A 17,229-nucleotide genomic window follows, 5' to 3' on the forward strand; every position below is an offset into this window, starting at 1 on the left:
ATCTTTGTGGTACCAGTGCCGGTGGCACACAAGAAAACCGTCCGAACCTGGCTGTAGCCAGTACCGCATCGACTGGCCTCCGTGTTGTGGGCACATAACAAACACCATCCGATCGTGGCCGTTCGCCAGCCTCATCTGGCACCTGTGTCGGTGGCACATAAAAACACCATCCGAAGACCCGGCAAGATTAGTCAGGCCATAACTCGTGGCCCCTACCTGGGACGTAGTCAGTCCACCTGTGCATACCTTCCTTCTTGTGACACTTGTGAAGACCTGTTAAGGCAAGTGAAAATCAAATCAAATCAAATCATATCAAAACAAATCAAAATAGATGAACATCAATGGAATTTATATCTTTGTGGTACCAGTGCCGGTGGCACACAAGAAAACCATCTGAACATGGCCGTAGCCAGTACCGCATCGACTGGCCTCCGTGCTGTGGGCACGTAACAAACACCATCCGATCATGGCCGTTCGCCAGCCTCATGTGGCACATAAAAACACCATCCGAAGACCTGGCAAGACTAGTCAGGCCATAACCCGTGGCCCCTACCTGGGACGTAGTCAGTCCACCTGTGCATACCTTCCTTCTTGTGACACTTGTGAAGACCTGTTGAGGCAAGTGAAAATCAAAATAGATGAACATCAATGGAATTTGTATCTCTGTGGTACCAGTGCCGGTGGCACACAAGAAAACCATCCGAACGTGGCCGTAGCCAGTACCGCATCGACTGGCCTCCGTGCTGTGGGCACGTAACAAACACCATTCGATCGTGGCCGTTCGCCAGCCTCATCTGGCACCTGTGTCGGTGACACATACAAACACCATCCGAGCGTGGCCGTCTGCCAGCCTTGTCTGGCACCTGTGTCGGTGGCACATAAAAAACACCATCCAAGCGTGGTCGTTCGCCAGCCTCGTCTGGCACCTGTGTCGGTGGCACATAAAATCACCCACTACACTCTCGGAGTGGTTGGCGTTAGGAAGGGCATCCAGCTGCAGAAACACTGCCAGATCTGACTGGCCTGGTGCAGCCTTCGGGCTTCCCAGACCCCAGTTGAACCGTCCAACCCATGCTAGCATGGAAAGCGGACGTTAAATGATGATGATGATGATGATGATGATGATGGCCAAATGCTTATTTTAGTCAATTTGTAATGACAAAGTTGCTCATGAACAGATGAGAAAATGAGAAGAATAGAAAAAAAAATATATATTAATTTCTTTTTGGTATGGCAGAAGAAGGCTTATATTTCAAAGGAATGGGAATGGAAAATTAAGACTTACATGCCTTTCTCAAGAGTATTAGCAAAAAAAATACTGATTATGATTTTGATATAATATTTTGTTGTTTTCAAATAAAAGAAGATGTGTTTTTTTAAAATCTACATCAGAAATTTTAAAACATTACAATATCTATTTTCCTTTTACAGAACAGCTCTACAGATCCTCATCTCACTCCATTGAACCTCATTATCTGCCTTGTGTGCCAATATTTTGAACAGAAAGATCTTATCAGCTGTTAAAACAAGAGAGATTTCATTCACAGAAAAGACTGCAAAGATATCTTAACAGCAGCTAATGATTTAACTTATGATTTGAAAGTTAATTTACTCTAATTAGACTTTTGCTGGCTCAGCTTATTTAGAAGAAATATTGGACTGTATATAACAAACCAATCACCTTGTTTATCAACTTACAGCATAACTCAGTGTTTCTACAGGCTGTCTATGATTTTTGCAAGTACATTTCAAAGAGACTTCCATTCTGTTTTTTTTTTCATTCATTATTTGATAAACAAAAGTTTTCTCTTTTATTGTTGTCTTTATTATTGTTGTTGATACTTAGTTTGATCAAACTTATGATCAAAGCCAATTCACCCATGACCAGATCATCTTTTTCTTTATCTAAGAATATAAAATATCTGGTGGAGTTGGATATAGCCTAGTCACCTATATAGTTAAACCAGGTTGTCCATGAAGGAGTCATAGCCAATGATTGGTGTAGCAGCGTTATAGTCAACTGCTACAAAGGCAAAGGTGACGCTTTAGACAGGAATAATTACAGAGACATCATATTGCTGGACCAGGTGATGAAAGTCAGAGGAAGGGCCATAGCTCAATTAATTAGGAAGAGAGTTAGTGCAGATGACATGCAGTTTGGATTTGTGCCTGGCAGGAGCATGACTGATGCTATATTCTTGGTTAGGCAGCTGCAGGAGAAATATCTAGCCAAAAATAAACCCCTGGCTTTGGTTGACGTGCAGAGAGCCTTTGACAGAGACCTCCACTCCATTATCTGATGGTCAATGCAGAAGCTAGGGATAGATGAGTAGTTGGTGAGAGTTGTACAAGCCATATACAGGGATGCTGTCAGTAAGGTGAAGGTTAGCAACAAGTATATTGATGAATTCAAGGTACAAGTAGGGGTCCACCAAGGATCAGTCCTTAGTCCCCTCCTGTTCATCATAGTCCTCCAGACAATAACAGAGGAATTTAAGACAGGCTGCCCTTGGGAGCTCCTGTATGCTGGTGACCTTGTTCTTATAGCTGAATCACTACCAGTACTAGAAAAAAAAATTTCAGGCATGGAAGCAAGGTCTGGAATTGAAGGGCCTTAGAGTTAATCTAGCAAAAGCCAAAGTCTTAGTAGGCAGAACAGGCAAATTATAAATCCCTTCAAGTAGATGACCCTGATGGCCTTGCTCGATCTGTAGAAAAGGTATAGGTAGTAACTCGATAAAATGTACCTGGTGTAAGCTATGGACACATAAGAGGTACCTCAATATCAGAGGAAAGTTAACAGGAAAAATAGTTTTTGTGTATGAGAGATGCACAGGTACAATTAACACCAAAATGTACAGAAAATAGACTCCATCAAATATCAGTGGGGAAAACTAGAAGTAGTTGATAGCTTCTGCTTCCTTGGGGACCAAATTTGTAACAGAGGTGGAAGCTCTGAGAATATAGCTGCTAGAATAAGAATAGGCTGGGTATAGTTCAGAAAGCTCCTAACTCTGTTGGTAACAAAAGGGCTCTCTCTCAGAGTGAAAGGCAGATTGTACGATGCCTGTGTACAAACACCCATACTACACAGCAGTGAAACATGGGCTGTGACCGCCGAGGACATGCGAAGGCTTGAAAGAAATGAAGCCAGTATGCTTCACTGGATGTGTAATGTCAGTGTGCATGTATGGTAGAGTGTAAGCATCTTGAGAAAAAAGGTGGGCATAAGAGGCATCAGATGTTGTGTGCAAGAAAGACGACTGCACTGGTATGGTCATGCGTATGGATGGGAACAGCTGTGAGAAGTGCCAATCTCTAATTGTGGAGGGAAACTGTGGAAGAGGTAGACTCAGAAAGACATGGGACAAGGCAGTGTAGCATGATCTTCGAATGTTGGATCAATGTAACATGATCTTCATGGAGGCAATGACAAGTGACTGAGACCTTTGGTGATATGCAGTTCTAAGTGAAATCGCAGTCATGGCTGATAGCAGTGTCTTGTAACTGACACTTGTGCCAGTGGCATGTAAAAAGCACCCTTCAAATGTCAGGTGATATGCTGTACTTGAGAAAACCCATCAAGCAAGTGAAATTGTCGCTGATGCCACTATTGTGTTACTAGTACCTCTGCAGTCTGGCATTGTCATAATGAAAAACAGTGCCTTTAGCAAGTACTGGACACTTCTAGTGGATTGTTGCGTTTAATTTGTCCAGCTTGTCACCATACACATCCGAATCAGTGGTCCTGCCCATTAGAAGAAGCTCATAACTGTCGATACCCCTCCAATCCCCTGACATTGGAAGCATAACTTTCTTCAAGTGAAGTTCTGCTTTGAAGGTTGTCTGTGGTGTTTCGCTGTTCTCCCATGATCGTTTGCACTTCACATTGTTATAGATGTCGTCTAACTCCATTTTGTTGCTGTTAATCTTAAAAAGCTGGCCAGAGTGAGGTGCATCTTGAATCAAAAACTTTCCTGATCTAAATTGTCAGAACCACTTCTGGCACACATTTCAGTATCCTCTCTGTACACAGCACTTATCTTCTTGGAAGTTTCTGCCACTTTCTCACCATTTTTGAAATAAGAAAAAGCACATGATGTCAATAACATTCATTTTGGTTCTCCATTTTCAGGTGATCCGAAGCACACAAAATAATACCTGTCGCAAGATTGTGTCAAACTACGTTGAAGTATCAAATCTCAAATGAGTGTGCGTACACTGCGGTAAAACTGAAGTTAGCTACTTATTAGTACTTGAAGTTTAGTACCAACAAAAACCAAACATACTTTTTGACTAACGCAATAGATAGCCTGTCAATCCATATTAACCCATTCCCTCAAATGTTTAAAAAAAAAGTCCAGATATTATCTCAGTTATCATCTGGAAGAGTCCACTCGTCTACTAACATATATTGGACTTCTGTAACGAAGAAAGAAACCAACTGTGTTCTTGAAATCTACATTTAATTCTTAAAAAAACCTGTGATCATCTGCCTCAGAGTTACTGAGAAATTAAACCCTAGCCTCTTGCTTTAAAAAAATGTACAATTCTATGCTACTTAATCACATTGATTCCTTTATAAGATGGAACCAAAATAGCTTCTGCTAGAACTTTGCCCTAAGAAGAATTATAGAAGAGCTCAGGATTTCCCAGAAAAAGTTTTCAATTGTATTTGTGGATTCCTCCAAAGCATTTGTTAGTGTCAACAGAAAGACCATGTTACCTATCCTGCTGAACTATGGTATCCCAGATGAAATTATCAAAGCTGTCACCATCATGTGCTAAACCTCATCAAACTTTGTGAAAATCATACAGCAGGAATCCCTCAGGGAGATGGACAACATCCTTAAGCAAAGTCTTCCATTCAAGACAAAGGCTTCACCATTAAGCAGAAGTAATTCAGACATCAATAGAGCATGTATCTCTTTGATCTTGACTATGATCTTACTCTCACAGCTCATCAACAGTGTTACATACAAGATTAATTAGCATCCCTTAAGAATGCCTTAGCCAAAGTTTGTTTCTCAATACAAAGAAGATTGAATATATGACCATCAATGAAGATGAAGCCTAAGAGGCTGAAGACAACCAGTCCCAGACTGGATGTCGACAGACTCAAAAGACAATGGTGTAAGCAAGACTTATTTGCTGCAGTTCGGGTCTGAGCTAATGTAGTGCTGGTCCCTTGACTGAAGCTGTGGGGATGTTGGAAACTTACAAGGACATGCTGTTGTCGACTTTCAAAAAAGGGTCAGGAGATGTGGTCTTTACTGGGAGACCCTTGCATTGGTGGTGTGCAGCAGCAGGGCGAGGTTAGGTGGATGTCCCTCATGATTTATTTTGGGGACTGAGATGTGCGGTAGTCAGAGCACAAAGAAAAGCAGGTTTGAGGAGTTTCTGAGGAGGTCGATAGTCAACTTCATACTTCTGACTCATGTACTGTCTACATAAGAATTATTATGCTTAGGTGGGCAGAGCCTCCCCTTCAGTACTCTGGAGTCTTAGACTATGATGGAATGCTCCCAATGGAGGAGCCCAAGGTGGTGGATCGCTAGGCATTGTACTTTGAAGAGTTGTATAAGGTGGACCAACCTAGTACTGTTCTGAATGCTGTGATGCTGTCAGCCCTGGTGACTGATCTGCCAATCAGCTGTGATCTGCCATCCTTAGGCGAGGTTTGTACGGTGGTAAATCAGCTGAGGAGCAGGAAGGCAACTGGCATTTGTGACATCCATGGCAAGATGATCAAGACAGGTGGGCCTGCTGCAGTTTTGTACTTATGGTGAATCATCTGTTCAATTTGGAGCAGTGGCATCATATCTCCTGACAGGAAGAGAAGCATAATTATCCCTATCTGGAGAGGTAAAGGTGACTGCCGCCATTGTAACAGTTACTGGGCTGTTACACACCCCTTAGTGCCTGGTAAGTTCTATGTCTGGGTCATTCTAAACAGAGTGTGAAATCATTTGCTTGTTACTCAGAAGTTGGAGCAGTCAGGGTTCACACCAAAGAGATCAACTACTGACAAGATTCTGGCTAATAGCGTGTACGCATTGAGTGCTAGAGGGGCTTTTGGCAGGGGCTATTTGCAGCTTATGTTGACTTCCGCAAGACGTTTAACTCGGTGGATAAGGATGTCCTTTGGAAGATTCTTGGGCAGTGAGGTATGGCTCCCAGATAGGCTGGGTTGATGGTGGCCCTATATACTGGAATGGTAAGCACAGTTCAGATTAGAAGCTCAATGTCTGACTTTTAGCCAGTTAGATCTGGGGTCTTTCAAGGTTGTGTTTTGATTCCTACTCTGTTCAAAGTCTGTATGGACTGGACTCTTGACCAGATGGTGGCTCCGTTGAGTTCTGGAGTGATCATTGGTGCAACTAGGATTAATGACCTGAATTTTGCTGATGATGCGGTTATTCTTGTTGAGTTTCTGGGTGTTTTAAGGTGTACTGCCCTTTCACTGAGGAAGTGGAACCACTCGGTCTTAAAGTTTCCTCGGTGAAGACTAAGATCCAAAGTTTCATTGGCTTTCTGGAGCATTCCATCTCACCTGTCTCTGTTGCAGGTGATAATGTCGGAGTTGTCGACCACTTCACTTATATAGGTAATGTGATCTATAGTAGCTTTGAGTCCGAAGTCTAAGAAAGACTGAGGTGTGTATTCTATCGGTCTCTTAGGTCGAACCGCTGTTACGGGGACGTAAACACACCAACATCGGTTGTCAAGCGATGTTGGGGGAAGAAAACACACACAAATATATACATATAGGCGATCTTATATATACACATATATACGACGGGCTTCTTTTAGCTTCCGTCTACCAAATCCACTCACAAGGCTTTGGTCTGCCCGAGGCTATAGTAGAAGACACCTGCCCTATGTGCCATGAAGTGGAACTGAAGCCGGAACTATGTGGTTGGTAAGCAAGCTACTTACGACACAGCCACTCCTAATTGCATCAATTTTATTAAATTTGTCACTCTCAAAATACACCTTTATTACTCCCTTCATATGCGTGTTAATGTTTTACTTTCTTAGAAGTTGTGGTATTTCAATACGCCTAAATTTCCTTCTCTTTCTTTCGACCATACGCATGACAGAATGCGTAAGATCATAGTTTCCTCCCCTGCTCAGAGCAGATCATGTATGAATGAGTCAAAAACAAGAACATCAACTAACACGAAAATCAAATTGTTTAGTCCTTCGGGCATATGGGTGTACTCAGTTTTGTTTAGAACATGATATATCAGAATATATCAGCCACACGCACACTACGCACTTGTGCGCGCGCGCACACACGCACTTACACGCGCACACACGCACTTACACGCGCACAATAAAGAGGATGTAAGAAGATAAAATTAATTCAAAGAAATCAATGAAACAGTATACAATATAGGGGAATGACACCACCTATATCTGTCGAATGGCAACATAGGTCAGTGAAAACCTGAACCAGTCAGTGACTGACACTGATACACATTACAATGTGTTTTCATTAGATTTAACAACACGCTAGTACTTTCAAATTTTATTAAATATCGCAGTGTAACGCTTTCCGAAAAAGTTTTGGGATGTATTAATTTCAGCAAAGAAAATCATGTCATTAAAGAAAATAACCAATATTTATTGTAACTATATCTGAGAAGCAAATATATTTGTCAAAACATTTCACACTTTTGTGACAGGAAAAAATGTTTAAATACAACAGTCTACAGTACACTGGATATTTTTTTTAGCAAAATACATGGTGAGTAAAAATTTTGAAACAAATTATAATTACTTGTACCCTCAATAATGTTTTGTGTGCGTATAAATATGTATGTACAGACATCCTCGTAGAACACAAACACAGACACACATGCAAACGTACATATACCTATTTCTTTACTACCCACAAGGGGCTAAACACAGAGAAGACAAACGGATTAAGTCGATTACATCAACCCCAGTGCGTAACTGCGTAATTTATCGACCCCCGAAAGGATAAAAGGCAAAGTCGACCTCGGCGGAATTTGAACTCAGAACATTTCACAGACGAAATACTGCTAAGCATTTCGCCTGGCCTGCTAACGTTTCTGCCAGCTCGCCGCCTCAAACTCATGCTAACGTACATATACCTATTTCTTTATTACCCACAAGGGGCTAAACATAGAAGGGACAAACGAGGACAGACATAGGTATTAAGTCGATTACATCGACCCCAGTGCGTAACTGGTACTTAATTTATCGACCCCGAAAGGATGAAAGGTAAAGTCGACCTTGGCGGAATTTGAACTCAGAACGTAACAGCAGACGAAATACCGCTAAGCATTTCGCCCGACGTGCTAACGTTTCTGCCAGCTCTAACGTACATATACCGTCAACTTCAGGATTACAGAGGCGCACTTCATTTGTAGAATAACCAAGCTGGCAGAAACGTTAGCACGCCGGGCGAACTGCCTAGCGGTATTTCGTCTGTTGTTACGTTCTGTGTTCAAATTCCGCCGAGGTCGACTTTGCCTTTCATCCTTTCGGGGTCGATAAATTAAGTGCCAATTACATACTGGAGTCGATCTAATCGACTTAATCCGTTTGTCTGTCCTTGTTTGTCTCCTCTATGTTTAGCCCCTTGTGGGCAATAAAGAAATAAGAATAACACCTAACCTGAACCGTGGTAATGAGATAGACGCTCGGAAACTCATTGACTGCTTCCAAGATCATTAACCAGCAGTAGCCAACGTTAAGAAGAAGAAGAAAGTGTCTGATGAAGAATCTGTTACGAAAGCGCTCACGAAGTAAACTAAAACATCCATCAACAAGCTCACTCCAGATTACATGCCATATGTAGCGTAACCTATCCATCTATCTGTCTATCTATCTATCTATCTGTCTGTCTGTCTGTCTGTCTACTTTTACGACCCTAAACCTCCTACAGAAACTTAACCTTCTTGTATTTTACTATCTTTTGTTACCCTTTATATTATATATACGAGGAGGTGCTAAAAAGTGCCTGGCTTTGGGTAAAAGAAAACAAAGGAAGATCAGTTAATCATTTTATTCAACATATTCCCTTCTCAGGGTCCTTCAGTTTTTCTAAGCCATATAAAAGAAACTGGAAGGTTGGGCTTCCAGCCAAGCCTTTCACGACACCCTCAAAGTTAGAAACTTTTCAGCACCCTTCGTCTGTGTGTGTGTATTGTGAGTAGTCCACACATTCGAAAAAGAAGCACATTCTAAGTCAGAGTAGTAATATACGTATTTAGAAGGTTGTTTGTTATGGCTGGTCAGAAAGTGACCATTGGTTTCTCACCTATAAAGCACTTAGCTACATAGGCAACTCGTCAGAATCAGTGGCCAGAGGCACATAGCCTCTCTATCTTTTTTGCACATGTATCTGTGTATGTTCTGGTCAAACTCTTTACCGGGTTCCTAGATATTGGTGGTGGAAGAACCGAAGTTGGAGAAGTGGTAGTTATTGTCAAAATGGTATGTTATTGATATGTAGGTATGATAAAATATATTTCTTTTCATATGGGCAAGTGCTAAAAATTTCACTTCTGTAGTTTATGTGGATGACTGAGTGTTGAGAGTTATTTAATATGGCTCTTTTCTCTGTTAAGTATAATCTGCATTTATATATAGACTTAGATATTTAGATAAGATTTGGCCAGAATTGGTCCAGGCCATGACTAACTTAACAACACCACCTGGAAAAGACATTTTATGTTTCATATAACTGTCATTCTTTGGCCAACTTAGTCCACTCAAGCAATGAGTTATTGTTTGTAGAGATATATCTGGGTGTAGGTGGTTTTATATGGAATTTGTTGGAGAAATTCATCTAGGAACCGTTTGAATGTTATGAGATCCTTTTGCTTCTCTTATGTGTCTTGATATGATGTTAAAGTTGAGGTAAAATAGTCTTGTCCTAGTGTTGTGATGTGATGCATGATTGTTGTAGAGGATAGATGTGACATGGGAATGAAACCTTGAGTGAATTTTAAAGTTGGTGTTAACATCATTTGGGCAATGCTATTGGAATATTTTCCACATCATATTAATCATATAGTGTTTAATATAGTACTTAGTATTTGTCAATTAAATTCATAGAAAACCAGAGCGAAACATTTGGTGACAGTGGGACTGTATACTATACTCACCCTAATTGTTGTGTCTATATTAGAAATCATTTGCATTGACTATTATATTGATACAAATGTGTTTATTAGACATTGTTTTACCCAAGATAGAAGTGTATGAATGAAAGAACATGAATGTGGTGGTTCAACCTGCTTGCGATAGTAAATTTCCACCGAATCATACTGCCATCGTCTTAAAACCAGCCTTGCATGCACAGGGGAAAATTTCAGATGATCATGACTGCTGATCTATTCAGTAATGGTTGACCTGGGGTTAAAAGACACTATAACAACTCTGTCTATCTGCGTGTGCCTCTGTCCCCCTCTCATTCTCCCCTACTCTCTCTACCTTTCTCCTTCCCTCTTCTCTCTCTGTGGTGAGTTAACTTGGAAATTCCAAGTGACAATGTAACCTTCATTTAATTAAGCTAGGTTATGTAACTTCCTGCTCCATCCCTCAGTTTTGATATATATATATATATATATATATATAATAATAAATCTCTGAGCGAGATATAAACAGTAACTGCTCTATAACATAAGGGGGATCAGCCATCTGAATGTGGCTAGGGACAGGACGGGGTAGTGGGGGTGTTACTGATGCATTTAGCCCCAGGCGATCATCAACGTCACCAGGTGTCAGCCCTTCTGGTGACGTTGATGATCGCCTGGGGCTAAATGCATCAGTAACACCCCCACTACCCCGCCCTGTCCCTAGCCACATTCAGATGGCTGATCCCCCTTATGTTATATATATATATATATATATATATATATATATATATATATATATAATATATATATATATATATATATATATATAATATATATATATATATAAAATATAATAAATGTGAAAATGAATTTTTGTATGTCAGTGTGTCACACTTAGACCCCTTCTCTCACTATTCAATGACACTCATGATGGGGTGAGAATAATAGTAGGCATAGAAACGGTGAGGGTGGTGGCGAAGACAGATAGAGAGGGAGAGAGAAAGAAAAAGAGAGACAAAGAAATTTAGGGAGAGTTGATGATGTTTTATTAAAAGTAGTAGTGTTGATGGTGGCAGTGGGAGTAATAATAAGAGAGTGAGAGTGGGTATGTGAGAGAAAGAGGGAGATGATGTACAACTTTAATACATATATATATATATATATATATATATATACACACACATACACACACATAAAATTCACTTTAATTGAAATAAAGTTTCCCCCAGATTAAACATATCTAATATAATAAATGTGAATGTCAATGTGTCACACTTTTTCAGCTTTAATAAATTCTTTCACTGGAAGTACAAAGCTTCAAATTTTAAAAACTTTGATCACTGTTTTTCTTCCATCTTGCATACTGGCAACCAACACCTTAACAACACAGTCTTTACAATTGGTGACAACTCCAATGTTCCATCCTATTGTTTATCTATTATTGTACAACTAAAAACATAACCATTACATACACGCACAGACATATATATAAGGCAGAGAATATTATAGTAGGGAAACACACGTGCTGGATATATACATAGAAAGAGAAAAAAAGAAAAAAACACAAAATTTGTTTTACAGGATTTAAGAGTATATTAGAGCCATGATAATGAAAATATACAATTTTGTACAAAATAAGGTTTTGTTCTTTCAACATAATTGAAGTAAGGACCGATTTCACATTGCTCATCAAGCTGAGAGTTGAATAATATCTTCATTATCATGGCTCTAATATATTCTTAAATCCTGTAAAACAAATCTCTGTTTTTTCATCTTTTCTCTTTCTATATATGTGTGTGTGTGTTGAATAAAATGAGATGACAAAGCCTAGGCTGTATGGAATATTCAGGACATTTTTAGAGAGAAAGTTAGTCTTACAGCTGTTTCTGGGATATTATGGATATCCCTTCATCAGAGACAATGTGAGAGAGTTAAATAGAGGGACATAGTAGAATTCAATATAAGGAGTTATTTTGGAAAAGGATGGAAATAAGAGAATAAAAGTAAAAATAAAAATATATGTAGGATGTTATAGTTGCAGTTCCAGTATCTGAGGAAAGTGGTGTGTAGAAGTGGTAGAAATGCATCTTGTCCATCGTATATAAATTCCGATAGGAGTTCATATTTTGTCATTACAAATGGAAAATGTGGACACATAGGTTCCATGTGCTGTTCATTCAAATGGGTCTTGTGGCGTGAATGAAATTTTAAGAATGTAGTGGTAGTATTCAGTAGATAGAGAAAAGAGGATAGATATGCTGGAATGAGGAGAATGGATATGTTAGAATGATCAAAAGGAATGGGTGAGGAGATGAGGTGGGCAATGTTAATTGAAAAGTTAACTTCATCAATCGTTAATCCGTTAACCAAAAAGTTAATTTCGTTAATCCGTTAATTCTTAGAAAATGTAACGGAAGTTATCGTTAATATGTTAATGTTAACTTTTATTGAAAAATGTTTAATACCCCACTGACTTTGTTGCCTCATAATTTTAAAAAAAGAAAGATACTTTTTAACAAAATTTTCACCAAATAATCGCTTATATCCTGTAGATTGAAGAAATTTGTAGGCAAAATTTTTGGAAGGGAGGCTGAGGGGGGAGGAGAAGCTTCTGAAAAATGGAGTTTCAGATCAGATGGTTCACATAAATTGGAATTTCTCCGTTTTGATGGGTTTTTTTCCAATGTTTTTCACCAAAGTCTTCAGAATGATGGGAGGCATCTTTTCACAAAGAAATGAAAAGAATTTTGAAAATTTATTTTTTCCACTCCCGCCACCCCCTTACTACACCAGTCCGAAATTATTTTGACCATTTTTCTTTTTTCCTTATGTACTTAAAACCTGTGAGAGACACATTTTCAATTAAAAAAAAAAATTGTTAATAATCTCAGAGGAAAGTGTGTGATTTACAGGAGATCTGGCAGTTGCTTTTAGCACATCCCAAAATCTCCCACCTTGTTTCTTTCTCACTCACACATCTATTGATATTTTCAATATTTTTCTCCCCATAAACAAATTTTATGGAATGGTGATGTCAAAGTAACACACGTGTAGTCCCAACCGAGCGAGGCCGTATTATGTGTGTGTGTAAGAAAAAAACACCTAAAATCATTTAATGTTCATATTAATCTGTCAAATGTAATGCTCATTTATTCATGTTATTTTGAATTATTCAGGTTCAAGAGGGGTGTCTACAATATTTGCTTGTAACTTTGTAAATTTTCTACATAGAGATTTGAAATTTTGTCAGTGGGTGCTTTATATACCACTGATTTATAGTTATGTAATTTTAGCTGATTTTGCTGAATAAATTTTACTTTTATGGGCATGTAAATTTAATTAATAGGTGTAAAAACAATAGCATTATTGAAAAACAATAAAATAGAAATTCTTAATGCATCTTACTTGTTTGATTTGTTACTAAAATGATCCCAGATGGCAACCAACAAAAATTTTGCCACTTTTCAAGATGAGGTACATTAGTTTGAATTAATTAAAATACTGGTATAATCTGTACAAGATTTAATTGTTTTGGTAAATATTTTGTATCTTGGTGTGGAATAATTTTTTCCATTGTTTTTTTTTCGGGTGCATTCAGTGTATCTGACTTTTAAATCTGCCGCAAGCCACTTTTTTCTGGCAAAGAAAGGTAGGAGGGATGGTGGGGACCTCAAAGTTTCCCACCGAGGGAGTTTTGTTTTGTGGGTCTTTTTTCATTTCTAGGTTATTTTGCATGCTTTCAATGAATGTGACATTGAAATCATGCATAAGCGGCTCCTTTTTCCAGAAAAGGAAAGATTTGGCTATTTTTAGCATGCCCTACTACCACATAACTATTTGTATTTGCACCGAAATGTTTACCAACTTTTTTCCTTCCATTTATTTTTTCCACTTTATAGAAGTCAATATTTTCTTTGTTGACATCTGCCTCAGCAAGGTCACAGATCAAGTGAAAACACATCAATCACTGTTCCCTCTTGATAGGACAAAGAAATTTCCTGCTGTTTTTGCAAGCAACAAGCGGATGGATTTGGTTTCAAATCCAGGCAGGGCCAAATGAGGTCCTACAAGTTATTTATGATAATAAATGACATTATATCTGGGTTAATAGAATGATGCGTACATTATTAAATATGCTAAGACAATCTGAAAACAATAGGAACTTTAAAACGTTTACCGATTTTTATGAAATTTTGGGGTTAACAGACTTGAGTTAATGGAGGCTAAATGTAATGGAAATTAATTAGTCAGATAAAAGTTAAATTGTTAACGAAAATGTTAACTTCGGTAATTAACGATTAACGTATTAATGGACTTACACCCAGCTCTTGCCGCCAACACTTTTTTCTGCAAAATAGGGGTAGCTTATCCTGTTCAAGCTATATTATTAGCATCATTCTGCGTTTGAGAATTTAAAATCACTTCTTTAACTTTCTAAGATATCTCAATGCTTCTAAAGCAAACTTTGTTTGTCTACGTTCATCATAATTTGAATTTAATATATATATATATATATATATATATATATATGTTAGCATCTGCTAATACTTTACATGTACCATGTCCTCACATTTTTTTGTGTTTGTTCTTCGGAGCGCTAACAGCTCCATCTGAGCGGGGTCACTGCCAGAGCAGCTGTCTGGCTTCTGTGTCGGTGTCACAGAATAGAGGAAGGCCTGTTTAGGACTTTGTTGAAGTGCTCAGCAGATCTTTTCAGGATTGCGTTTTTGTCAATGAGGAGAGCAGTCCTGTCAGCACTGAGCAGTGGTGATGTTCCAGAGGATTGCAGCCCGTAGATGGTTTTCAAGGCATTGTAGAAATGTTCAAAGTTGTTGCTGTTGGTATACTTCTGTATCTTATCTGTTTTGTTGCTGAACCAGGAATCCCTCACCTCTTTGAGCTCTACCCGGACCTTGCTTTTGATAGCATTGTAGGCTGTTTTCTTGGAACTCAATGTGCTGTCTTAGTTGGGGACTTCGTAGGCTTCATGCTTCCCATTGAGCAGCTTTTGAATTTTTTTTATCATTTCCTTCAAACCAGTCTTGGCGTCTACACATGTCCTGGCCCAGATAACTGAGTGCAGTATTGTACACCACATCTGTGAACACTACCCACTCCTCCTCTACTGACTTTGTACCAATGTTGAGTTGGCTCAGCTTGGTGCTCAGGTTTTCACTGAGGTTCTGTTTCACATTGTGTCGGTCCAGTTTGCTGATGTTTAATTGCTTGTTTGCCGGCTTTCTTTCTGGTCATAGCCTGGTATGGATGTGCCTGTGAAGTTTTGTGAGGATGAGTCTGTGATCTGTCCAGCATTCTGCACCACACATGGCCTTTGTCACCTTAACATCCAGCTTGTTGCGTCTCCTGACTGTGACATAGCCTATCAGATGCCAATGCTTGCTGTGTGAATGCATCCAGAACATCTTTTTGTGGTTGGGCAGGTGAAACACTGTGTTGCTGATCAGCTGGTCATGTGCTGCACAGGTCTTCAGCAGTAGATGACCATTGCTGTTGCTCTTGCCAACTCCATTTCTCACAGTGACCTCAGTAGTTATTTCTTACAGTCTCTTTTACCAAACTAGGTTACGGGGATGTAAATAAATCAGTACTAGTTGTTAAGTGATAGGAGGACATGCACAAACACAAAGTCACACACACATAGCTATGTATAAAAACACACATTTCACTCTTTGTGATGTACTTTTTGGCAATGGTTGGGAGAAATCAGCAATAGGTGTGTGGAGGTCACCATGAGAGATCAAAGATAGTTGAATAAATGAAGGAGCCTTTATGTGGTCACTAACCTTTTAGAAGTAGCAGCCTAAGCAACATATCCTTCAGTGTGGTCCTGGGTTCTCTTCACAAAGTAAAAAGACTTGATGGTTACGAATAAAACTTCGATCATAGTTCTGTTTGCTCACAGCAGGTTTGGAGGGTAAACAAGTACAATATCAAAAATTGTAAAGACCTAGCATTTAAAGCAATTTTGAATGTTTTATTTGTTTGTCATCCATGACTAGAATATAGATGGGGAGGTACAAGTTTGTAGTGATTGTGTATTTGTACTTTTGAAAGGATTTAGGTTATCATTGTTGGAAAATATTCTCCAGGTCATTGCTAACTGAAATATGTGTTTATATTGTTGATGACACCTGTCTGTGGAAGTTCAAGATGGTGTAATGAGTGCTGTGAATTACTAAAGAATATGTGTTGCTAGAAAAATATAAAGAATGCTGTAAGTTTTTCAAAATAGTAGCTTAAAAATATCTCAATGATAAAATATCTACAATGAATGTTCAAAAGTGTTCTCTACAATATTTAATACAGATCTTGATCTCTTACAATAATAATACCTAATTGCTGTCAAACCTGTTCTGTTGCTGTTGTTGTTATTTATATCCAGATTGACTCTGAATGAGCAGACATAATCAAAGGCATTCTATCCTGTAATTTGGGGATTTTGTCTATCAAATATATCTTTTTATTATTTTAATGACAGAATGCAATTGAAAAGAGATTTGTCTGCTATTTTAGAAGGTCGAGTGCCCTTTTATGCTAGTCAACTTTGTCCTGTTGTTTAACAATGAGTCATGTTCATTTAGAGAGTCTGAAAATAAGAGCAAGCATGGCTATATGGTTAAGAAATTTGCTTTACAAGTAAATGCTAACCTAGCTTCTGTTGTCTTTAATGGTTATAGAAAACAATATTTTCTTCATGTTTTATAGCTATTTTAATTAGACTTCATCTATTCTTTGCTATATAATTTTGTAGTTTTACTGTGGATATTATTTCATCATAGTTTTCTGCTTGTAGATCTACCCCTTTCATGTATACACAATAAATGCATTATTGTACTGAATTTTGGGTGGTGCATTCTAAATGCGGCCATTATTTTTTTTTCATTTTTTCTTGTTTTCTTATCTTAGTGTCTAGCTGAGAATAGTATAACCATAACTTATTACTGGAGCAGCTGCAAATTGGCGCCTAACACCTTATATCTTTTTAACTAATTTTCATTTTGTAATAATCTCATGCATGCATAATATTTCTTTGAAGCGATTTCTTTCACCTGTGTAGAGCACACTGTCTTGTTCATTAATTTCTAAAAAT

At 38.6% G+C, this 17,229-nt stretch overlaps 2 protein-coding genes across 3 annotated transcripts in view; both read left to right on the plus strand.

The window, feature by feature from the left end:
• LOC115209619 (gem-associated protein 2) overlaps nucleotides 1-1,814 on the plus strand; it is a 35,539-nt gene extending 33,725 nt beyond the window's left edge. Inside the window, exon 8 of one of the 2 annotated variants that reach the window (XM_029778070.2) lies at nucleotides 1,432-1,814. In XM_029778070.2, the coding sequence (XP_029633930.1) occupies nucleotides 1,432-1,524 (93 nt within the window). In that variant the 3' untranslated portion in view covers nucleotides 1,525-1,814. Of the gene's footprint in view, nucleotides 1-1,430 lie in introns of both variants that reach the window. The other variant, XM_036501103.1, reaches the window with a different exon arrangement.
• A 4,950-nt stretch (nucleotides 1,815-6,764) lies between these two features.
• The window catches only part of LOC115209351 (protein toll-like), a 33,105-nt gene continuing 22,640 nt past the window's right edge, over nucleotides 6,765-17,229 (plus strand). The window contains exon 1 of the mRNA XM_029777719.2: nucleotides 6,765-7,753. The gene's annotated coding sequence lies outside the window, so the exon portion shown is untranslated. The remainder of the gene's footprint in view (nucleotides 7,754-17,229) is intronic.

Source organism: Octopus sinensis, linkage group LG3 (genome assembly GCF_006345805.1).
Source record: "Octopus sinensis linkage group LG3, ASM634580v1, whole genome shotgun sequence".
Lineage (NCBI taxonomy): Eukaryota > Metazoa > Mollusca > Cephalopoda > Octopoda > Octopodidae > Octopus > Octopus sinensis.